The sequence below is a fragment of the Nyctereutes procyonoides genome, unplaced genomic scaffold, assembly GCF_905146905.1.
Source record: "Nyctereutes procyonoides isolate TBG_1078 unplaced genomic scaffold, NYPRO_anot_genome, whole genome shotgun sequence".
NCBI lineage: Eukaryota > Metazoa > Chordata > Mammalia > Carnivora > Canidae > Nyctereutes > Nyctereutes procyonoides.
This window is the reverse complement of record NW_026575140.1, coordinates 49,231,945-49,256,092: the sequence shown is the minus strand read 5'-3', so window position 1 is coordinate 49,256,092 and position 24,148 is coordinate 49,231,945. Positions and strand designations below refer to the sequence as shown.

General features: G+C 41.3%; 1 protein-coding gene across 2 annotated transcripts in view; it reads left to right on the top strand.

Moving 5' to 3' along the window:
* The first annotated feature begins 697 nt into the window (after positions 1–697).
* The window catches only part of ULK2 (unc-51 like autophagy activating kinase 2), an 83,813-nt gene continuing 60,362 nt past the window's right edge, over positions 698–24,148 (top strand). The window contains exons 1-7 of one of the 2 annotated variants that reach the window (XM_055305433.1): positions 698–859; positions 2,057–2,149; positions 3,289–3,330; positions 16,696–16,728; positions 17,207–17,243; positions 21,757–21,930; positions 22,778–22,851. In XM_055305433.1, the coding sequence (XP_055161408.1) occupies positions 770–859; positions 2,057–2,149; positions 3,289–3,330; positions 16,696–16,728; positions 17,207–17,243; positions 21,757–21,930; positions 22,778–22,851 (543 nt within the window). In that variant the 5' untranslated portion in view covers positions 698–769. The remainder of the gene's footprint in view (positions 860–2,056; positions 2,150–3,288; positions 3,331–16,695; positions 16,729–17,206; positions 17,244–21,756; positions 21,931–22,777; positions 22,852–24,148) is intronic. The other variant, XM_055305432.1, reaches the window with a different exon arrangement.

Here is a 24,148-nt window from a genome sequence, read left to right as displayed (position 1 = left end):
TCGAATCTGCTCTCCCAGGCCCAGCGCGAAGGCTGCGGCGGGTAACCAACGAGCGGCGGCGCCCGCGGTTCGCATCCCACGTCCCCGCCTGGGCGAGGCACTGGGGACGCGCTCCGACTGCGGGGCCGCGCCTCCGGGAGCGCGCGCGCACTCATTTTCCTGGCGGAGGGAGCGGGCCTCGGCGTGCGCTGCGGACTACAAGACGTGCTGACGTCGCGGAGGGCCAGCAGTCGGCTCGGGAGCGGCCGGCGCGCGCGCTTTGCGTTGGGCGCCGCCGGGAGGCTGGGAGGCGCGCAGGGACGGTGCTGGTGCTGGTGCTGGTGCTGGTCCTAGGGCGGCGGCCGCCAGCGCAGCAGCACCCCGGGCGGAGGGCGCCGACGCGGCCGGACGAGCCGGGCATGGGGAGGACCGGACCCCGCACCTCTCCCGGGCGCGTGTGCGGCTCCGGGGGCGCCCAGTGACGGCCGCGGCGCCCCTGGCCGGGCAGCGCTGAGGCCGCTTCGCCAAAGGGAGCCTGCGGGCCGGGCCATGAGGAGCGGCCGGGGCCGGGCCGGGCCTCGCTGACCCCCGGCCCCGCGCGGCCGCCCCCCCCCCCGTTTCCGTCCCGGCCTCTCTCGGCATGAGCGCCCGCCCGGCGCGGGGGCCGCGGCTGCCCCAGTCCGGCGGCCCGCGGGCGCGCTCCGGACCGGCGGGCCCGCGGTGCTGATCCCGGCCCGCCTCGCCGCGCCGCCCGCCCGCCCGCCCCGCTGCATGCCCCGGGGGCGCGGCCATGGAGGTGGTGGGCGACTTCGAGTACAGCAAGAGGGACCTCGTGGGACACGGGGCCTTCGCCGTGGTCTTCCGGGGGCGGCACCGCCAGGTGAGCCCCGCCGGCCGGGGCGAGGCCGGGGTCTGCGGGCCGCGGCGGGGGCCGGGTGCCCTGAGGCTCGGCGGCGCCGCGGGCGCCGAGGCCCCCCGCGCCGAGGCCTGCCATTGTGCGCGCTGTCAGCGTCGCGGGTTTGTTTTGGTCGGGCGAGGACTGTTTGGAGGCCGAAGCCGCTAGGCAGCGCTCCACCTACCGACGCGCCGCTCGGCCTCTGATTTCCTCCTTGCACAGCGCCTGGTAACCGGGGTGCTCCCAGGGGCGCGGCCCCGCGGCCCGCCCGGCCCTGCCTTCCCACCCGCATGTGCCCAGGATCCGAGTGCTCCAGGGCCGCGCGGTGCCCTGGCCGGGCCGGGGCCGGGGCCGGGGCCGGGGCCGGGGCCGGGGCCGGGGCACGCCCTGGGCGGCCCAGGCTCGCCCTCCCGTCTGAGGTCGACAGTTGCAGACCCAGCGGAAAACGGGCTGGTTTCCCGTGAGCCCGAGACTTTCTCAAACTCCGGGGTGTCGCATTTCCCAGCACTGGTTCCTCCGCGCCCCGGACGAGCCTGGCACCCCCTGCCTTCCCCCCTTCCTGGAGCTGGGTGGGCGGGTGGTAGACACGGGTGGACGCTTGGTTTTCCAGTCCAAGTAAACACGAATGCGGGTTCAGGAATGTCTTAAGCTCTTGCAGCTCCGCACACAGGGTCCCACGAGCTCCCTAGAATCGAAAGAATTTGGAAGAGCACCCAGGGAGTGGGAATAATCAGAAGCCTTTGGTAGTCCTGGTTGTTGGCAAGGGGCTGGTTTGGCTTGCTTATCAGAGTAATGAAAACGATTTTCGTTTATTAGGAGAAGAACTTAGAACTCAACAAAAAATAATTGAACCAGGGCTCAATCCTGCCAAGCTATCAAATGCCACCTTCCAGTGTATTATCCACATTCCTCCGTAACTTTGAAGTGGTTGCAAACTTTGTCCTTTGTTTCACTTTATTGCTAGTTACTATGGTCTTCATATTTACTGTTTTTAGTGGCTGTCTTGTAGGACATTAGCTTGTGGTTTGTGAAATCATTTTCCTATTGTTGGAGATTCAGATTCTTTTCCATCCCCCACCTCCCACCCCCAGTATTTATGAATTTGCTAAAAACACCTTTGTGCTTATAGATTATGTTTCCATAAAAGAATATCCTGGAGTAACACTCTATTTTCCTTTTCAGAAAACTGATTGGGAAGTAGCTATTAAAAGTATTAATAAAAAGAACTTGTCAAAATCACAAATACTGCTTGGGAAGGAAATTAAAATCTTAAAGGTATGTTTCTTTATGTGATGTGTCATACTAGGTTAAAACTTATTTTAAATTAATACATGATGACATCTTTTGTAATTTTGGTCGTTGGAGCCAAGTTTGAGAATTTTCACCTGTTGCTCTCATTTTTGCATGCCCAGTTTTTTGAGACATTTGAGTACCCAGAAGCTATTTTTAAGAATAGATGTTTGTGGCTGGTGGCCAGCACTGAGAGAGATTCTGTGAAGATTGATTTTAGCTTCTCATTTCTTTTCCCTGGTTATTGTGTTACTGTTTGAGAAGAGGCAGGCCCTGCTGATCCATTATTTAGCTCTTCTGCTGGTCCCTTTCAGGTTACACTTAAGTGTTTGAGGGGCACTGGGGGCAGATGGGATTTTTTTTTTTTTCCTTGTAAATCGAAAAAAATTACTTACCTTGGGAGTGGTCTTTTTGGATCACTCATGAGCAGTGTTATTCAAGTGAGGTGCTTTGAGGAAAAAAATGGTCTCCTAGTCAAATATATGTGGAAAATCCTGTTTACCGCATACTTCTTGGAGAGTCACAAAGCACTTTGCTCAGTAAAGAAAATCTGAAAAATTGCACAATGAAGGAACTGATTTAGGTGTAGTTAACTCAGTGCTCCCCAAGCTGATATGAACATAGAGCTCTCACCTAACACCAGCTTTCACTGAAACTACTGCTCTGTGGAGAGCTCTTCAGTAAGAATTATAGCTCTTTGAGCTAAGAATTATGCTTCATTTTCTCGCAGGCAAATAATGTGCTCTCTAAAAGCACTTTAGAATTTTATGCGTTTATTGCTGTTAGAATTGTTTATTGAATTTGAAAGACTCCCAGAGCGTCTCTGGGCATACTAACTGTGACACTTATTTTGTCAGTGAGAGCACTCACCTTGTTAATCTAAAAAATGATGGTGGTGAGAAGACATTCAGGGCCCAAGTAAAGTTTGATCAGGCGCATTTCCTCTTTTTTTTTTTTTTTTTTTTTTTGTAGACTGAACTGTTCTAATCCAGTAATAGAAGTGTAGTATATAGAAAAAGTATATAGGTATGTGGATGTGTGTGTATACTTAATTCTTATTTGCACATTGAAATGTATTTATTAGAGGAATTACAAATATTTTAAATTCTCAATTTCCTTAACAGGAACTTCAACATGAAAATATTGTAGCACTCTATGATGTTCAGGTACATTATTATTATTATTATTATTATTTGATTTGCGTGTCAGTAAAAAACTGCTATTTCATACAAATATAAGTGAATTGTAATAGAAATAGGAAATTGACTTATTCTTCTTAGAAAGGTATATAGCTTGAGTTACATGTTTATTAATTAAGAAATTAAAGTAGCATAAAAGGATAGGAGAAAATAATGTGCTGTAATATGTGCTGCTACAGTTATACTATGGGAGTAGTGTTTTAAGTCAAGTAGAGAAATATTGATACCAGATCTAGCTTTTCTTTCTTTCTTTCTTTCTTTCTCTTTTTCTTTCTTTCTTTCTTTCTTTCTTTCTTTCTTTCTTTCTTTCTTTCTTTCTTTCTTTCTTTCTTTCTTTCTTTCTTTCTTTTTCTCTTTCTTTCCTCCTAGCATTTCTGTAATAAATGTAGAAAGGACTATTGTGGACTAATTTAAAAAATTAGATGGAGCTTTTTTCTTACTGCAATAGTAATATTTGCTAATTGTAGAGGTATTAGAAAAGAAATAAAAACGAAGAAAGGATGCATATTCATCACCCTGATATATATGTGATTACCACCATGGCATACAGTAGAGTTGCATTTTATTTGGAGGTGGGAAGGCAAGGTTCTGAAGTTCTGTTCTAAGGCAACATTTCCCTTGGAAATTCTTTTAAAAAGTCCAATTTTGGAGAAAATTACTATTTTGGGGGGGGCAGACCACCAAAGTAAGTAGTTGGCTTATTATTTAGGGGCCAAACTGTTTTAAATTCTAGAACTACTCTACTCTTGTCTAGCATGATATCCACTGTGTGAAAGCCAAGGTGATCTGAGATCCACAGAGGGGGCAGCCAACTAAGCTTCTCCTTAGATTCTCATGCCGAACCAGACTAGGGTGATGATTTATGTTATTTCCTTTTTTGTGTTTTTCTGAGTCTGGACAATTGAATTCCAGTAAAGTAAATGGACGTTTCGGTGAGTCTGCTGTTGTGTTTCTAGCTAAAACCTTTTCTAGCTAAAACCTTTTCCGTACACACTTGACTGAAGTTCATTTGTTTTGTAAGGTTTTGAATGGCTACCTAGGCATTGCTCTAAGGGCTAGGAGTAAAGCAGTGAGTAAAACAAAGTCCTTGCTTTCAGTGTCCTTAATTTTAGTGAGGTGAGACAAAATGGACTGTTCTTCGTGTGCTGCTTTTTTGTTACAGTGATTTTTCACATAGTCCTACCATACCATGAAATACTTAACTAAACCCATGTTACAAGATGTTTCTCCCCCCCCCCCCATTATAGGAAAGTGCAATGAAGATAATGCATAAGTTCTGAGCATAGTTTGGATTTTTTAGGTTCAATTTCTAGCATTGGAATTACTAGGGCAAATAGCACACACAGTTTTAACATTTTTGATTATAGAGTGTGGTTACTCCCCCCAAAAATTGCAATCTAAATTTCATGTGTAGACTATGTGAGTGCTGTGGGGTGTATTTTACTACCTATTTATATAGGTGTAACTCATTCCTTCAAGATATTCAGCATAGAAAGAGAGGGGAAAAAACTTTAAAGTCAAAAGTAAACTTATCTCACAATCCCTATTTGAAATGTTGATTCTCCTCAGAGCTGTTTGTGTAGTTGGTCTTGGTCTCTGGAGACAGAGGGCAGCAAGTAGTACAAGTCAGTGCCTGGTACAAAAATTGTTAAATAATATTAACTCTTAATTTCCCATTTTTTTGAGAAGCACAGAAAACTCTATCAATGGAAGAGTAGATTTTGCTTTCAGAAAATAGAGAGTATATTTAGATTTCATTCTATTAGTAAAATGTTTTTAAGTACTAACTTTGGTTATAGAAAGAGATAGGAGGAATATGTACTCAAAACCTTGATTATCAAACTTTCAGGAATTTCAAGATGACTGCATTAAAATACTTCTATTTTGTGCATTGTATACTACTGGAAATACATAAATTTAAGAAATATCAGCCAAATAAATACACTCGAGTATTTGGCTAATGAATAAACAGAGTCTGGACCTAATATTTTATATATTTTTTCCTTTATTTTGTTTTCAGTATGTTTGTAAAGACTGTGCAGTAGTTTTATCAACTTGAAATGAACATCATTTTTCCTGGCCATCAGTTTTGGAGATCCGTCTAAAGTTGGACACACTTTTTATAAATTGAGAACTTTTGACATTGTAAAAATTTGGGTTTACATTTAGATGACACTTAAAAAGTAACATGCTTTCCCTAATTAAAAAAGTAATATATCAAAAAAAAATAAAAAAAATAAAAAAATAAAAAAAAGTAATATATCCCCATAGTTAAAATCATCACTGTAAATATGAATAAAATAGAAAAGAAATGGCAATTTTTAGAGATAACCATTGTTATATTTCTTTTAGAGTTGTATATGTGTGTATATATATATGTATGTATGCAGTTATAATCATTTATACTTCGATTTTTAAGCTTTTCATTGTGAGGGCCTTAATAATAGTATTTTTACATAAATGGAACTTGTTTTTATTAGACTTAGTGTGTATTTTGGATACCTTTTCATATCAACATAGTACCATAGGGCTAAATGACAATTTACTTAAAACCCAATTGTGGCCATTTCAGTTGTTTCTTATTTTTCCCTCTTAGAAACAGTGCTGCAGAGAAAGCTGTGTACATATCTTTGCTTATGTATATGAGTGTTCCATTTGAATAAATTCCTGTCATGGGATAGTTTGGTCAAAGATATTAGCATATAGTCTTGCAGAAGATTGTACCAATTTATTTTGATCTGATGACCTGTTTTTTTTTGTTTTTTTGTTTTTTCTTAAAACGTCAGTGTATCTGTATTTCTTCTGTGACTTTCCTGTTGCCATTCTGTAATGCTTCTGTTGTGTTTGTTCTTACTGATTTTTTTGTAATTAGTATTTCTTGAGCCAGTTAACAAGAGTATACAGGAGTATAGTGGTGAACAAAATAGAAATGGTCCTTGTCCTTGTGGAGGTTCCAGCATACTGGGAAAGAGGACAGGAAGCAAATAGCTACTGATTCTAAGTGTGCACAGAGCAATGAGGGAGAAGAGGATAACTGAAGACCTTTGAGAGGAAATCATAAGGGGCTTAGGAGAGTAAGGCTACCCCCTTTGTGGGCTGGGGAAGACTTGGTGAAGAAGTTATGTTTAAGCTGACTTGGTGGAAGAGTGGGAGTCATCCAGGCTGGAGTAGGTGGGAAGAAAACAGGTAAGCACTCCAAGCAGAGGAAGCCTGTGAAGAACAGAGAGGAGGGATGAAAGCTTAAGGAGCTGGGAGAGGCCCAGGCGGGGGCTGGGAGTGCAGGGGGTGGCAACGTGGGAGAGAGGTGGGTAGTGGTAGGTGCTGCAGGCACTGATGTTGGCAGGGCCCTCATGTAGTCTTTATTCTGAGGGCAGCTAAGCTATTGAAGAGTTTTAAGAGCAGGAGAGTGATATGTCTGTTTTCCAGAAGATATCTATCTTAGAGCTTTCTGGGCATGAGCTAAGTACTGGTGGTTAGGAGTACTTTACCTGCCTATTTGTCAATCGTCTGGGTAAATATCCACCACTAGGTAGTTGTTAGTATTGTGAGAAAAAGATGATTCATTTAATAAAGTGGTGCTGGTAAAACTAAGATATCAGAGAAAAAGTAAAGTTGGATACCTATTCTCATCATTTTTGACAATAATTTCCAAATGAATTAAAGGCTTAAATGTATAACATAAACAATAAGAATCTTAGGATAGTATTTAGATGACTATATATAATCCAGGTGTTGGAAACATATTTTAAATCAAGAGAAGAAACCAGAAGCTGTAGGTGTAGGGACATATAATATTTTTTAAAACTTGCTTTGTGGTAAATGATACCCTGAACAAATTGACAGCCATAAAAAGGAACAAACTTGATGCATGCCACCACAGCATATGAATTTTAAATGTTATGTTCATGTTTAAACATCTTAATTGGGTTGGGGCCAGTGGTATGGGCCCTGAAAGAATTCGCTCAAGGCAGAAAAAAGGAGATAGAAGTTTATTGAATATACCACAAGGGAGCAGCAGGCAGGGCAGCAACAAAGGAGAGGCGGTCTTTCCAGGAGGCGGTGGTGGAAGCTCTAGTTAGTTATAGGGCAGAGTGAAGAGGTGTGGGGCCCTATAGAATATTCCCTTTTTTGGTAACTGTACCGGTTGTAAGTAAGCTCGTTGGTCAGTTAGGGTCTGTGGCCGTTTGGAGGTGGGTTGCTGAAGGAGCCTGTTTGCATTCAGCTCCGTGGTCACTTTGAGCCCTTGTGCCTTGCTCAAGTTTCCATTGCTCAAGCCTGTTGCCTAAAAGTGGCCTCTACAGTGTTGAGAAAAAGCAGCCAGCCATATACAGCTACTGTATGATTCTGTTTTTGTGAGATCCAAGAAGAGGCAGAACCAAGCTAGGGTGTAGAAGTCAGGGGAAGTACAGCAGAGGGTGCCTCTGAAGGAAGGGTAGTCACATGAGTATATGCATTTGTCACAACACCTTGAAATGTACACTTAAATCTGTGCATGTTAATGAATGCATTATACCATGATCAGATTAAAAAAAAGAATTTACAACACAGTACATAGGAGGCAGGTAACATTTATATCTCAAACATGTAAATCCTCTCAAAAAGTAGTAAAGAAAAGATAACCTAGAGAGACAGTAAAGCAAAGGATATTGATCATTGATTCTCATAAGAGGAATAAAAATGGCTAAGGTATGAAATGATACTCATGAACAAGTAGTCAGGGAAATGAAAATTAAAGTTAACAGTGAGATGTCCCTTCTCATGCATTCCTTTGGCAAAATTAAAAAGTGCCCAGTTCTTACTGTTGGAATTGGGAAGGAAGTGTAAGTGGGGAGGATCTTCTCATGGACCCCAGTAGAAATGGGAGTTGTTAGATCCTCTTTGGTATGTTATCTGACAATATTTTGCTTCCACACCCTGAAAGAATATTCTATAACACTGTAATCAGAATAATCCTGGTGATGTAAATCAGGGCATATTAGTCCTCTCTGCTCAGAATTGGACTCTGCAGCGGCTCCTTTTTTTTTTTTTTTCTGATACTTTTTTATCAGAGTAAAAGCCAGAGTTCTTTTTTGCCCAGCATGACCCTATTATCTCTGACCCTGGCTCCCTCTCTGTGCCTGCTGTTTTTGCTCCATCCACATGGGCCTCTGGTATGGATTGTGTATGGGTCCATTCTCAGGGCCTTTATCTCTGTAGTATATATAGATATATTCCCAACCTTCTTTACGTCTTTACTCAAATGTTGTGTTTTCAACAAATACATTTCAGCTTTCTTTTAGCCACCCTCAGTAAAATTACAATCCAATACTCAGCACTGTCTCCCTTCCCTACTTATTTTTCATAGCACTTATCACCCTCTAACATATTGTCTGTACTCAGTTCTTTTGTTTGGTGTCTCTCCCTGACTCTGACCTCTTCAAACTGAAGCTTAATGAGAATAGGGCAGTTAACCGTGCTTGCTTGCAGCTGTATCCTCAGTGCCTAGAACAGTGTCATATATATATATATATATATATATATATAGAGAGAGAGAGAGAGAGAGAGAGAGAGAGAGCAGTTAAAAAATATTTGAAAGAAGAGAAATATCTGTTGCAGTTAAAAATATACACCTTTAAAAAATGCACACCTTTTACTAAGCAATGACTGTATGAGCAGGAGAAAGTTATGGAAAGACATATGGGCTGGAAACATTGACTGTTTGGAGAGCTTGGAGATAAGCAAAAAGGTGGTAATGGATTATGTTAAAATGTACAGAAATGCAAATATATGCTCCATTTGCTTGTGGGTGGATGTATAAATAGGTTTGTGAAAGCATGAACCACCATGTCAATCTCAGGTGGTGAGATCAAGGTGCTTCTTTCAATGTTTTGCATTCTAAGGTTTTGCAGTAAACACTTTACAAATGAGGGGAAAAATAACCCCAATTTTCTTTTTTTGTGGGGCACTATTCACTTTTGCTTGCTTGCTTTCTACAATCATTGGGCAGTCTTCTGTTTATGAATTCTCATCCCAGGTGGGAACAAGGAAGTACATATATCTGAGTATTAGACTCAACCATTATGGTTAGAAAAAAGAATGTTCTCCATTGTAAATCAGTTGGGACAGAAGTTTATTAACGTGCGTAAAACACTGGCTACTCTGGAGAGTGGGCAAGGGTAGGTATGGAGCCAGCATGTAGGAAGTGTCTGAGTGACAGAGTGGTGGCTCCATTGGAAATGGAGTGGCCTGGACAGTTTGGCGAGACATTTAGGAGGAGGGCTGATAATAGCTGTGTGAGGGGAAGAAGAGGAAATCTGAGTTAATAGCTCTTTGTTGTATGTATTGGAATGTTTTTCCTTGTTTGTCTGTTTGTCTTTTTGGTGGGGTGGGGAGGAGGGCATCTTCAGCATCTCTTTGGTATATGGAAGTTCTTGCGTAGTAAAATGTGTCCATCTCTTTCTTAGTGGCCTCTAGGTTTTATATCATGTAAGGATTTCTCCACCGTGAGATTATAAAAATGGCCCTCCTTCTAGCATTTATGGTTTCGGTTTTCCATACTTAAATATTTTTGGTCTCTGGAATTTATGTACAAAGATCTGCTGTAGGGACTCATCTCATCTTATTTTTCAGAAGGATATCCCAAACTTTTACCTGTTTTTTACTATAACTGCAGAAGTGGGTGGTATCTCCTGTGGGACCGTTGCAAACAGTTAGGACTTAGGCAGTTTGAAAAATTATGGGCAAATCAGGTTTAGATTAGTTAGGTATTTTTTTTTTTCTTTTTTTTTTTTTTAATTTTTATTTATTTATGATAGGCACACAGTGAGAGAGAGAGAGGCAGAGAGACACAGGCAGAGGGAGAAGCAGGCTCCATGCACCGGGAGCCCGACATGGGATTCGATCCCGGGTCTCCAGGATCGCGCCCTGGGCCAAAGGCAGGCGCCAAACCACTGCGCCACCCAGGGATCCCGATTAGTTAGGTATTTTGTTCTCGCTTCTTAAGTTTGTGACTGGGGCCCAAGGGTGTAAGAGCAGCTGGCTCCAGGGGTCCCAAATGGACCAGGTTTGACCACTCACCACTGACAAAATCCAAAGACAGAAATGAGTGGTGGTGAAACAAGGAAGGGATTGATTTTAGTAAGGCCAACACCAAGGGAACACAGTGAACAAAGTCTCAAAGACGGTCTCCAAGGTGCTGAAAATACTTCTAGGTTCATATGAGGAAAATGTGGAGCAAAGATTAGTGGGTACATGCAGGTGGGCAGTAGAGGTCAGGTCGATCATTGTCTGGGTGTCCATCACAAGGGGTCTTGCTAGTATGGGGAAAGTCCCTATTGCTACTTTGCCCTCCAGGTCTTTTGTCTGAGTTAAGAGACAAGCCTGAAGGAAGAATTTAATCAATTAGAAAGTACAGACTGAGGTCAGAATGGAGGTAGTTAACGTCCTCTTTCAGGTTTGACAGATCAGGTGTTTTTTTCCAACCAAGCCATCAACTCAGGTCTAACATTATCTACTTGGAGTTAGCATCAGATCCTACAGGTTAAGGGCTTTGCTCTACAAGACTGTACCCCCCACCACACCCAATATTAGACACCGATCACAAGTCCAGGTTGTCACCTGTGTCTCTGTCCAAGCTATAGATCAGAAGTACCAGCAACTTCCTTGGATTTGATTAATTGCTAGAGTGGCTCACAGAACTCACAGAAAGATTATTGGTTTATTATAAAAGGGTATAAAAGAATATAGAAACAGCCAGATGGAAGAGATGCGTAAGGTAAGGCATGTGGAAAGGCCACCACTCTCTCCACATCCCTCGGAGCCCCATCCTTTTGGGGTTTTATAGAGGCTGTATTACCTAGGTACACTTGATTAAGTCATTGGCCATTGGTATTTTAACTCAGTCTCTAGTTCCTCTTCCCTCCCTGGAGGTGGGGTGGGACTGAAATTTCCAACCCTCTAATCCAAGTGTAGGCAACCCTGGCAAACCAGCCCCTATCTATCTATCTATCTATCTATCTATCTATCTATCTATCTATTTATTATTTCTTTTTTTCAGCCCCTATCTTTAGACAACCTGGGGGTTTTTCCAAAAGCCACCTCATTAACAAAAGACCCCTTGATCTCCGATCCTTTAGGAGATTAAAAGGATTTTCTTCTTTTATGAGAAAACCCCTGGGAGTCACCCAAAGGGTGGAGAATGAGTCAGGGAAAGTAGCGGAGAAACGGTGAGGCACCAGTGAGAATGGGGAAAATTAACAAGGCAGGAAACAACAAATGTTCGAGAGGATGTGGAAAAAGGGGAACCCTCTTGCACTGTTGGTGAGAATGTGAACTGGTGCAGCCACTCTGGAAAACTGTGGAGGTTCCTCAAAGAGTTAAGAATAGATCTGCCCTACGACCCAGCAGTTGCACTGCTGGGGATTTACCCCAAAGATACAGATGCAGTGAAACGCTGGGACACCTGCACCCCGATGTTTATAGCAGCAATGTCCACAGTAGCCAAACTGTGGAAGGAGCCTCGGTGTCCATTGAAAGATGAATGGATAAAGAAGATGTAGTTTATGTATACAATGGAATATTACTCAGCCGTTAGAAACGACAAATACCCACCATTTGCTTCGACGTGGATGGAATTGGGGGGTATTATGCTGAGTGAAATAAGTGAATCGGAGAAGGACAAACATTATATGGTCTCATTCATTTGGGAATATAAAAAATACTGAAAGGGAATAAAGGGGAAAGGAGAAAAGATGAGTGGGAAATATCAGAAAGGGAGACAGAACATGAGAGACTCCTAACTCTGGGAAACTAACAAGGGGTGGTGGAAAGGGAGGTGGGTGGGGAGTGGGGCTGACTGGGTGGCGGGCACTGGGCGGGGGCACTTGATGGGATGAGCACTGGGTGTTATGCTATATGTTGGCAAATTGAACTCCAATAAAAAATAAAATAAAAAATAAAAAAAAAAAGAAATGGTGAGGGATGGGTTTTGGGAGAGCCCTAAATTTTTCTTGAATCTTTCTCTTGCTCTTTACTGAATTGTTTTGTTACTTTATGTTTCTCCCCTTCTGATCCTAAGCATCTGAATTCTGCTGGAAAGAATACCTGGTCATGCTATCTGATTTTTAAATTCACTTTATTGTTTTTTCAGATTACAAAAGTAATAGGCCATCAGTGGAAAAACAATTTAAATAGTCTAGCAGTATATTAAAGAAGAGATGTCCTCTTCTGATACCTCCTTTTTTTTTTCCCCAGAAAAAAAAACACCTGTTGTGTGTCCTTCAAAAGACTTTACTTTTTATTTATAAACACCACCCCCATGGGATGCCTAGGTGGCTTAGCTGTTGAGTGTCTGCCTTTGGCTCGGCATGATCCTGGAGTCCTGCTTGCATGGAGTCTGTGTCTCTGCCTCTCTCTCTCTCTCTGTGTCTCTCATGAATAAATAAAGTCTTAAAAAAAAAAACAAAACACAGCACCCCCTTGGTAAAGAGAGATGATAACCCAAGCCTGCTTACACATAGGATGCTATGAGGCTGTCTAGTACCATGTTACCCAAGGAGAATAATTCTGAGGATTGTGTTTTTACTTGAACAAATTGTTTTTAAAATTTTTATTTCATCTAAATTTTCATATACTGGCCTAGAGTTCTTCATAATAATACCTTTTTACCCCCTTTTTTCTTAGGGACTTTCTTTTTTAAATATTTTATTTACTTATTTGAGAGAGAGAGAACGTACAAGCAAAGGTGAGGGGGCAGAGGGAGAAGCAGACTCCCACTGAGCAGAGAGCCTGATGCGGACTCGATCCTTGAACTCCAGGGATCATGACCTGGGTTAAAGGGAGATGCCCAACTGACTGAGCCACCCATGCACCCTTCTTAGGGATTTTCTATCTTTTTTTTTTTTTTTTTAAGATTTTATTTATTTATTCTTGAGAGACGCACAGAGAGGGGCAGAGACACAGGCAGAGGGAGAAGCAGGGTCCATGCAGGGAGCCCGACGTGGAACTCAATCCCAGGTCACCAGGATCACGCCCTGGGCTGAAGGCGGCGCTAAACTGCTGAGCCACCTGAGCTGCCCGGTATTTTCTATCTTACTGAGTTTGAGTAGAGAAATGATCAATTGAAATTCATTGTGTTTAATTTTGTGGATGGAAGTTCCTGGGGAGGAGTTGAGGATGAGGATTTCCTAATTATAGAAAAAGCAGTCAGGTGTGTGTTCCACTTTGGGAAACCTTTGGTGGTCTGGCTCACAGGCCCATTGGCCTCATCCCTCATCCTATCTGACCCTATGAGTAAGTATCTCTTCAAGCTCTTTCCTGGCACCCCAGTGCCATAGGAATTTCAGTCTATAAATGACATGATTGGTTTTCTTCTTTTTTCTTTTTGCTGACTCTTTCCTGGCTCTTGGAGCTACTCATGCTCCAGATTACTTAAGTGCTTCACTTAAGAGAGGCACACTGTTTTGTAATGGAGCCTTTCAGGAGGAGGGTGTTCAAGAGAAAATGATTGAACCAGTGGGGACTTGTACTGCTTTAAGGGGGGGAGGTGGCAAAAGAAGATTTGCATGAGAAATCAAGGATGTTAAAATATTTCTTTCAATGTCTTCATGTCTAGTGAACAGTTCAGCTTTCCCTAAGGAATTCTTAGTTGTCTTTTCTCTTCAGTACTTAGGATATGGTACTATTATTTGATTAAGCAATACTGATTTGAGATGATATTTTTGGGCTTCCTACCTGGGGAGAAGAAAACTGTGTTGAAAGTTACTGGTTTGGGCAGCCCCAGTGGCATAGCAGTTTAGCGCCACCTTCAGCCCGGGGTGTGATCCTGGGGTCCTGGGATCGAGTCCCACATCGGGCTCCCTGCATGGAGCCTGCTTCTCCCTCTGCCTCTGTCTCTCTCTCTCTCTGTGTCTCTCTATGAATAAATAAATAAAATCTTAAAAAAAAAGTTACTGGTTTAATGATATCTCAGTATTTTTAGGGCATTTTGGTCTGGGTTTGATCAGGTTAGATGGCTAAATCTAAGACTTTTTTTTTTTTTTTGATTCACCAAAGAGATGATTTAGCTATTAGAGGTATGTTTTTGTTTTTGTTTATGATTAAAGGAAATAAGTATTTTTTTTAATATTTAAATGTTTAATTTATTTATTTATTTATTTTTAATAAATTAATTTTTATTGGTGTTCAATTTACCAACATACAGAATAACACCCAGTGCCCATCCCGTCAAGTGTCCCCCTCCGTGCCCGTCACCCATTCACCCCCACCCCCGCCCTCCTCCCCCTCCACCACCCCCAGTTCACTTCCCAGAGTTAGAAGTCTTTATGTTCTGTCTCCCTTTCTGACATCTCCCACACATCTCTTCTCCCTTCTCCTATACTCCCCTTCACTAGGAAATAAGTATTTCTTATAGACTTGCTCTTCTAGCCTGCTAGGAACTGACGGGTTCTCCACTTCCTTCCTGCTCATGGGTGTGCTGCTGTTTAGGGAAACCAGCTGTCTGAGGCTTCCAACTTGGCTGTCCATGCCATATGTGATCCTGCTTGGGCAGGACTGTGGTTCCTGGTTCCCAGCAGAGAGCAGAAGGCACTGCCATTCTTCTGAACTCCCATATGCCTCCCTGTGGGGGCGGAGGTGTGGGGCTCAAAGAATTGGGCACCATGTGTTTTAATTTTTTGTCTAGTCCTCTGGAGAATTAAGTGAAATTAAGTTGCACAACATAATTCAGGTCCTGACTTGTGGCATCCAGACTCTTGGTGAACACTGTGGAACCACTTTGTGGCTGCCCCTTGTATTGTTCCTTGTTGCACACTTGATCTTAGCCAGAAGGCTGGGAAGCAGTGTTCCTCGTTGCACAGAAGTGCTCTAGACCAGAAGTGCTGAGACACCAGTTTTTTTTTTTAATTTTTATTTTATTTTTTTTATTTATTTATGATAGTCACAGAGAGAGGGAGAGAGGCAGAGACATAGGCAGAGGGAGAAGCAGGCTCCATGCACCGGGAGCCCGATGTGGGATTCGATCCCGGGTCTCCAGGATCGCGCCCTGGGCCAAAGGCAGGCGCCAATCCGCTGCGCCACCCAGGGATCCCTGAGACACCAGTTTTTATGTCTAATTTGTGTGTGAACTGATACTTTATAAAATCCAATAAAAAGGAATTGTTGTAAAAATGAAGTAAAAAAAGGACCTACAAACCTCCAAAGTTTTTATTATTAGATTTAGCAGACAGAAACTTATTTTGTTAAATTGCTTGAAACCTTTTAAAATTTCTTACTTTTAATTTCTGTAATTCTCTCTTTGTGGGCTAGTCCCAGATAATTCATGGTTAGCACTGGTTCTTGCACCACACTCTGAGGGATACTGCCTTGCCTCTGCTTTTATCTTCTGATAGAACTCCTCATTCTTGAATTTAGGATATTAATGAAGCCAAGTGCTTTTGGGAAGGGCTGTATCTTGAATCACACTTGAACACTGCCTCAAGTTAGGCTATAGGAAGTACAATTTAAAATTGAATTAACAGGGATCCCTGGGTGGCGCAGCGGTTTGGCGCCTGCCTTTGGCCCAGGGCGCGATTCTGGAGACCCCGGATCGAATCCCATGTCGGGCTCCCGGTGCATGGAGCCTGCTTCTCCCTCTGCCTCTGTCTCTGCCTCTGTCTCTCTCTCTGTGTGACTATCATAAAATAAAAAAAAAATAAAAAAAAATTTAAAATTGAATTAACATTGTAAGCATTGCTATTGAAGAATTAAGAAGCTAGTCTTTGAATTACTCTTTGATCAACAGATCTGGAGGTATAGGACTTTGAAAGACTTAGTAAAATTTCTGAAATCAGTTCCTTAAAAATCAGTCTCTTACCAAGATATGTGAAGAAATAAATGTCTTTGCCAGCAAGTCCCAGATAATGTGATTGCCTCCAAATAAACACAATAATTAGAAAAACTAACCATCCTGGGTCATGTATTCCAGAAATCAGATTGTACATTTAGAGTTTTAGGATTATCAAGTCAGTGCTCAAAACTTAAACTTTTCAAAGCGGAAGTGCTTCTTTGAGGACCAGAGAATCCTACCCTTCTTTCCCCCACAAATTTACCATAGCTATGACCAAACAATGAATCTTTCTTTAGTTTTTTCCATGAACAGAATTGAATGTAATGACCATATTAGTGTCATCAAAACTTGGCTTGGCTTTGAAGTTGAGATGCTTAAGTTATTGTGTTAGGGATTTTAAATCTCACTAATAGGTTTTGTGATTTTATTTTACTTGTTTAATAATGAACAAGTGTAGTATTTTTATTAATTGTCATTATTTTTTGAATTTATGATTCATTCTTTCTCTATATTTACTGTTTACATTTCAGGAATTACCCAACTCTGTCTTTTTGGTGATGGAGGTAGGTACATGCTGCCTAATTTATTTCAGATTCCTTTTGATTAATATATACTTTAAAGTTGACAGATTATTATGGGAAATTTTGAATTAATAAAGTTCATTTAGGGATCCCTGGGTGGCGCAGCGGTTTGGCGCCTGCCTTTGGCCCAGGGCGCGATCCTGGAGACCCGGGATCGAATCCCATATCGGGCTCCCGGTGCATGGAGCCTGCTTCTCCCTCTGCCTGTGTCTCTGCCTCTCTCTGTCTGTGACTATCATAAAATAAAAATAAAATTTAAAAAAAAAATAAAGTTCATTTAGTGATTTAGATTCTACTTTATAAGGAATATATAATTAAATTTGCTACCATAATTCTGATGTTTTTCAGACTAGATTTACATTATGTAGGAACTATTTTTAATTAAAATTAACTGATCATAGATTGAATTAATCTTGAATCAGTTTTCTTATTTTAATTATTTTTTTCTTTTATGTGTCAGTACTGCAATGGTGGAGACCTGGCAGATTATTTGCAAGGTAATTTTTGTCTGTCAATGTTCAATAGAGATAGTTACGGTAGTTTGTTTAATCCTGAAAGTTACTTCTGAAATAATGCTGACTCTGTTTTCTGCACTTGCATAGAAACATTCAATAAATATTTGTGTATTTGTTTAAGTGTGATGACTTTGCTGCCCAACTGTTGTTTTTTGTGGTTTTATTCCTAAAACTGTGTATAAGTGCTTACTTTGTGTGTGCCTCTCTCTGGCAGGGTTTGAGAGATGGGTCCTCTCCCCAAGGGAGAAAAAAAAACCCAAATAGTTCCCTTCTTCAAAAGACTCTCCTGCATTACCAGCAGTGAACCATTAGTCCTTTTCAAAATAAAAAAATCATAATGTAAAAATATATCTAAGAATGTGTTTATTAATGTGACTCTTCTTATAAATTAAAAAATTACAAAGGATTAATTAAAAGTAACATTGAAATTATTTTGTGGCAGAGGTAAAATTTTAGTACTAGATGGTGCTTGAAATTCTGTATTCAAAATGTGTATCTATAGGATGGATATAAGGCATTCAGATTAAATTGTGTCTCCCACAAGTATTTTTTAAAATGGTGTTAGATGAAGCCAGCATCTACTTGTTCATCCCTTAAAATGCAAAGGAAATATGCAAAAAAATCTCAACCTCTAAATCGCGGCAGTTGATGGTGACCCTAAGACATCAGTAGGTACACTTACAAAGGGTATGGACAATTTACAAGAACATATTAAAAATGTTCAGTTTCTTTCTTTTTTTTTTTTTTAAATGTTCAGTTTCACCTAGTAATCGAAGTGTGATCAAAGTGAGCTTTTAAGAATCTTTAAAATATAAAACATTGCTGACTTTGAAAAGCTGAATAGAGATCAATATGAAGGGATCCCTGGGTGGCGCAGTGGTTTGGCGCCTGCCTTTGGCCCAGGGCGCGATCCTGGAGATCCAGGATCGAATCCCACGTCGGGCTCCCGGTGCATGGAGCCTGCTTCTCCCTCTGCCTATGTCTCTGCCTCTCTCTCTCTCTCTGTGTGTGTGACTATCATAAAAAAAAAAAAAAAAGAGAGAGATCAATATGAAGAACCCTGGGGGTTCTTGCCCGAGGCTTGTGTCTGCCTGGTGCTGCAGTGGGTGCAGTGGCTCTGGAGCTACTCCTTGGCACTGGGGACCAGACACTCCTTGAATGCCTACACCCCCCACCCTGCCACCCAGTCTGCCACCCTGGAGCTCCTGCCCTGAGGGGGCGGGGGATGCTTCCGGCCTCCTCTCCACTTTCCTCACATGGAGGTGCTGCCTGCTGAGCCCCACCCTCCATCAAAGGCCTTGGAGGACCACTTCCACTACCCCCAGCCCTCTTGAAGCCAGCATACCTTAGGGGAGGCACTGGGGAGATGGGTTTGTCCAGTTGATTGTTGGGAAGGAGGGAGGGAGGATGGGAGGAAACTGGTACTGCCCGCCCCCCATTTAAAGAAATTACAACCAGTCGAAGCTATATGTAAACCCTGCCCTGGTCCCATTTCTGTCCTCCCCCCTTAGAGAAAACTGTTAGCTTGAATTTGGTAGTTTCTTTCATGTGTAGTTTTTGTTTTTCCTAACCAAGATTCTCTTTTTTAACTTAATTTGGTAAAAAGATTTTCTCAAAATGTCATTTACTAGTAGATAGCAGTGTTTTCATTCACTGCTGGTGGAAAGAAGTTCAAGCTAGAAAACACCCTGTTTGTACCTTCTCAGTGACTTGAGTTCTGTGAGGTTCTCAGTGATCCGGATAAAAGCACCTTTCCCCTGGGGTCAGATTGAGTGCCCTCATTAGAATATCAGCTTCCCTCATTAACACAAGTCCTACTCTCTGACAGAGGCACTGTTACTGGTGTAGCAGACTGAAGTCAGCTCTGAGGGCAGTGTCCTGCATGATGCTGAACTTTGTATTTGATATTTCAGAGCAGGAGTTTTACAACAGGAGACCCCAGAGGGAGGAGTTCATGAGCTTGAATATTGGGAGTCAGACAAGCAGGCTGGTTTACCAACAGTGCCACTCTTCACTTAATTGCTGTGTTTTTGGTTAAGTCATTTAACCAGGGAGAGCTCTGGTCCCTCTTTGCCACAGTGTTTAAAGGAATCCCTTGAAGTTTGAAAACACTCGTAAAGACCTATAAAAGAAATCTGGACCTCAAGTAATTTTCAAGAGTTAAACAGTCCAGTATGGTAGCCACCAACCTCATGGGGTTACAGACATCTTGAAATGTGAGCTGGTCTGAAGGTGTGCTGTAAACATGAACATGTTTGATCTTGAACATTTCAAAGAAGAGAATGATTATATTTCATTAAGTGTCATACTGATTACAGGTTGAAATCATATTTTGGGTGTATTAGATTAAATATATAGTATTTAAACCTTTTTTTTTTTACTTTTTAAAATGTGGCTACTAGAAAACTTAAAATTACGTATGTGGGTCACATTATGTTTCTTTTGGAGAGCACTGGTCTAGATGATCTAATGCCGTTATATCACAACATGATCATGTAGTCCTTTTATTTGCTTTGATAAGTAAAATGCCATTCACATTTTCAAAAGATAGAAAACAGATTCTTCTGGTTGCAAGTTTTAACAAATTTTAAATTAATTATCAAGTCGTACTTTAACGTGAATTCTAGCAGAATACTTTCAGTGTGGCACCTCTGGCTGAGCCTACTCCCTCTGGGCTTACCTTGCTCAAGAATTCATTTATTGGGGAAGAGTTTTGATGTTGGCTATGCCTTTAAAATACGAAGTTTGTAACATGGGAAATTCAGTTTATGAGATTGTGATGAGAAGTGTGCATTCCATGTTCATAGAACTATGTGAATATTTACTATAGTTTGTGTTCAGAAGCAGCTTAAACTAGATCATTCATTTCCCCCACCCTGCCCCCCCCGCCACCCCCAACAGCTGCTTGGACTCTGAAGCATATAAATTTTGAGTATATTCAGTTGAATGTCATGGGGCAAAAATTCAAGTGTGAAGCAGCTGCAGTCATTTAAAGGGAGCCCTAGAATTAAAATGTGAATGAATGAAATGGAAAAGAAAGCTGTCCATTTTAATTTTTGCAAAGTAACTTATTAAGTAAAACATTACAAAAATAAAGATCTACTCATTGGTTTGACCCACCAAGTCTGGAAGCATACACTCCATATTTTTAGCTGTGTTTATTTCCAAAGGATGACATATGGAAGATACCACTTTTGATGTTTTAGTGTATTTAGATTTTTTTGTTTGTTTTTAGTAAGCATCAAGAAAAAAGCCCCAAAGAATAAAAAAGGAAGATAGGCTAAGAACAGCCCTCCCCAGAAAAAGTATTTGATAGTTTTTTTAAACCATGGGGATTTATCTTATTTGAAGGTGTTAAAGACATAAAATGTCATTGTAATGTATCTACACTGATTTTAAGTGACAATATGATTTATTCCAAGCATAGTATCTTTGACTTCTTAATTACATATGGAAAGTTTATATAGAACATATTCTAGAGTGGTATGGGCAGAGCTATGTTCACAAAAGTTTTAGTAGATAGTGTCATGGATATTAAATCCCTAATGTAGATTCAAGGAATCACACTTGTGACTTTTAGATCCACTGTAATAAAAAGTTTATATTTGTGTACTGACTATATTTGAGTGCTTATTCTGTGCCAGGCTTTTTCTAAAGTCTTCATTATTAAAGGTGCTATTTTGTTTGATTGTCATAAGAACCCCATGTAGTGAGTCTGTTTACAGCTTCTCATAGATGAGGAAGCATGCACAGAGCATTCTTTTTCCAGGGTCACCCAGTAAGGAGGTGGAGGAGCTGGGATTTGAAGAAAGGCAGCCTGACTCCAGATTAAGCTGTTAACCATGATGTGCTCCGGCATACGCACAGACATGCTGTAGCGTTCACTGAATAATGACCACCCTCCAATAATGTTCACAATGTCTCTCTGTAGAAGTGAAAACAAGTTGAAATGTTCCTTCTTAAAGGTGTCTACTTACAGGAGATACTGTGGTGGGGTGGGAGAGTTGCTGCAGGGAAGTGAGGAGAGAGCGATGTGGGAATACAGATCTCTGACAGACACCGTGCTGGTAAAGTCCCAGTCTCCCATTCAGAGATTTCACCTTTTTTTAATTTGTGCTCATTTAATGGCTAGAACTAAATATGGATATTTATCCCAGATATTTGGCTAGTAAGAAAGAGAAGTAATTTTTTTAGGCTTCTCGATGGGCCTCACATTTGCTGAGTACCTGTTGTGCTCAGAGTAACGTGGACAGCTTCACCAGTAAAAACAGGAAAGGGAAAAACCCTGGTGAAGACAGGAGATGCAAATACAAATCAAGTGAAATGTTTGAGGTGTCTGATACCTTTTCATAGACTTAAATTGTTAGAGTAAAACAAAAAAAATTTGAATCCCAGTTCTTTATTCCCTCTGTATTCTTAATTCTGTCGATGGAAGATGCAGATGGTATTTGATTTTGTGTGTGCTTAAATATTTGTGCGATTCCTCTTCTACCAGCTAAAGGAACTCTTAGTGAAGACACGATTAGAGTGTTTCTGCATCAGATCGCAGCTGCCATGCGAATTCTGCACAGCAAAGGAATAATCCACAGGGATCTCAAACCACAGAATATCTTGCTGTCATATGCCAATCGCAGAAAGTCCAACGTCAGTGGTATTCGCATCAAAATAGGTAAATAGCCATGTAGTATTTTATGCAAAGGACAATTTTGAGATTGTTGTTTAGATAACTTTTGCTCAGCTTTATTAAACTGATGGATTTTGTTGATGTACTCTTGGAATTTTTACTGAGTTCTGTGAGGTACATTTAGATATGGGAACCCTTTACATTACTAGCAGCATGTGCTAAATCTTAGGCCCAAGGGGCCTGCGTTAGGACTCCAAACATGACTCCCAGCAGCAAACCCTATTCTGTTTCTCATCAGAGGGAAGCAGTTAGTATAGCCATAGTGGCAACAGTTGAGTAACCCCAGTTCTTTACAGCTCATGGGATTTTAACCCAAGGGATCTAAGAGACCATTTAGATCAGCCTTTCTTTTCACAATTATTTGAAGCAGTTTGTAATACAGGGTATTTTTTTTAAGTTTTTCTTTTCATTGTTAAAAAAAAAATCCAATTTTTCTTTTACCAGTATTTGAAGAAATTTCTGATTTTACGCATGTTACATCCAGATCTGGAGAAGGAAGAAAACGATTCAAATTCTATACCTGGTATTGATATTTAGTGAGAGATGTATTAATGAATCCTTTATTACAATGAGCGTTTTCTCTCCCAAAGCTTAGTGATTGCTCCTTAGTTATAAAACTGGCAGAGCAGTGGCTTGTACAGGTGGTGATCACTACTAGGTCTTAGCTTGTCGAAATTGAGGTAGAAACTTTTTTTCTTTGGCAGACAGACTTATTCAATAAGCTGCAAATTTTTCATAATTCCTTTGTGCCCTCTTGTGTCTTGAAGATACATTCTGTGTTAAGTGTGAGTAAAGTATACTTTGTTTTTCTCCTTTTTATTTTGTGAAATAGCGGATTTTGGGTTTGCTCGTTATCTACATAGTAACATGATGGCTGCAACGCTCTGTGGGTCCCCAATGTACATGGTGAGTGAGTTTTTTTTGTCCTTACGTGTGTACAGTACAGTGCCATTAGCATTGGAATTTAAGTATGATGCTGTTTTCAAGTAAGATGTGATTTTATGGATAGTCTAGATTGTTATTTATATTACCAACACTGATTATACTATTGATAATGTTGTAAGTCATCTTTTGCTTTAATATAGTGAACTGTAAAAAGTTAGTCACCCATTAGTTACTTTATTTTTTTTTTTTTTAAATTTTTTTAAAGGCTTTTTATTTATTTATTTATGATAGTCACAGAGAGAGAGAGAGAGGCAGAGACACAGGCAGAGGGAGAAGCAGGCTCCATGCACCGGGAGCCCGACGTGGGATTCGATCCCGGGTCTCCAGGATCGCGCCCTGGGCCAAAGGCAGGCGCCAAACCGCTGCGCCACCCAGGGATCCCCCATTAGTTACTTTAAAAAAAAAAAAAAAAAGATTATTTAGTCATGAGAGACACACAGAGAGAGGCAGAGACATAGGTAGAGGGAGAAGCAGGCTCCTCAAGGGGAGCCTGATGTGGGACTCGATCCCAGGACCCTGGGATCACAACTTGAGCCAAAGGTAGATGCTCAACCACTGAGCCACTCAGGTGTCCCTTTTTTTTTTTTTTTCAAGTAGGCTCCACACCCAGCATGGAGTCTGTTTAGCTTAAGTTTAAAAAGAAAAAAAAAAGTTATTAATAGTAGAAAATTGCGAATACATTAAATGAAAACACAAATTGATGAAGTGTGGTCATGCTATAGTTGATATGTAGTATTAGGGAAAACTTACAAAAAAACAAACCCTTTTGGGGACCTTTCTTCATCTCTAGGGTAAACATGTTCATCTCTTGCATGTTATTTCTCTTGGCAAGATTCCTGGATCATAGAAGGTTTTTCAAGTAGTGTTACATACAGGTAAACCTGAAAAACCTTAGTTCTCCCCTTCATCCTTCCATATGGATGTTACCATGTCTGAAAGGACAAGGCTGTGAAACTTCCAAACCAATGTGAAGCCTCAAGCCTGGAAATAGCTTAATTATGGAGCTTTAGAATTCTGCAAAGTAAATCTATATACCTGTCTCAATTCTAAGTTTAAAGTGGGCTTATGTTCAATAAGGATTTTCTCTGATCCAAATCAGTGAGAAGCTTACCAGGGATGACTACTAAAAATGGGATTCCTGGAAAATAAAGTTTCAGGGGCTTTGAGCATGTTTGACATTTCTGTTTAATGTTTGTCTGGATTATTGGTATTTTTTAAAAGCAACATCTAGTGAGAGATGGGAAAAGAGCTGTAACAA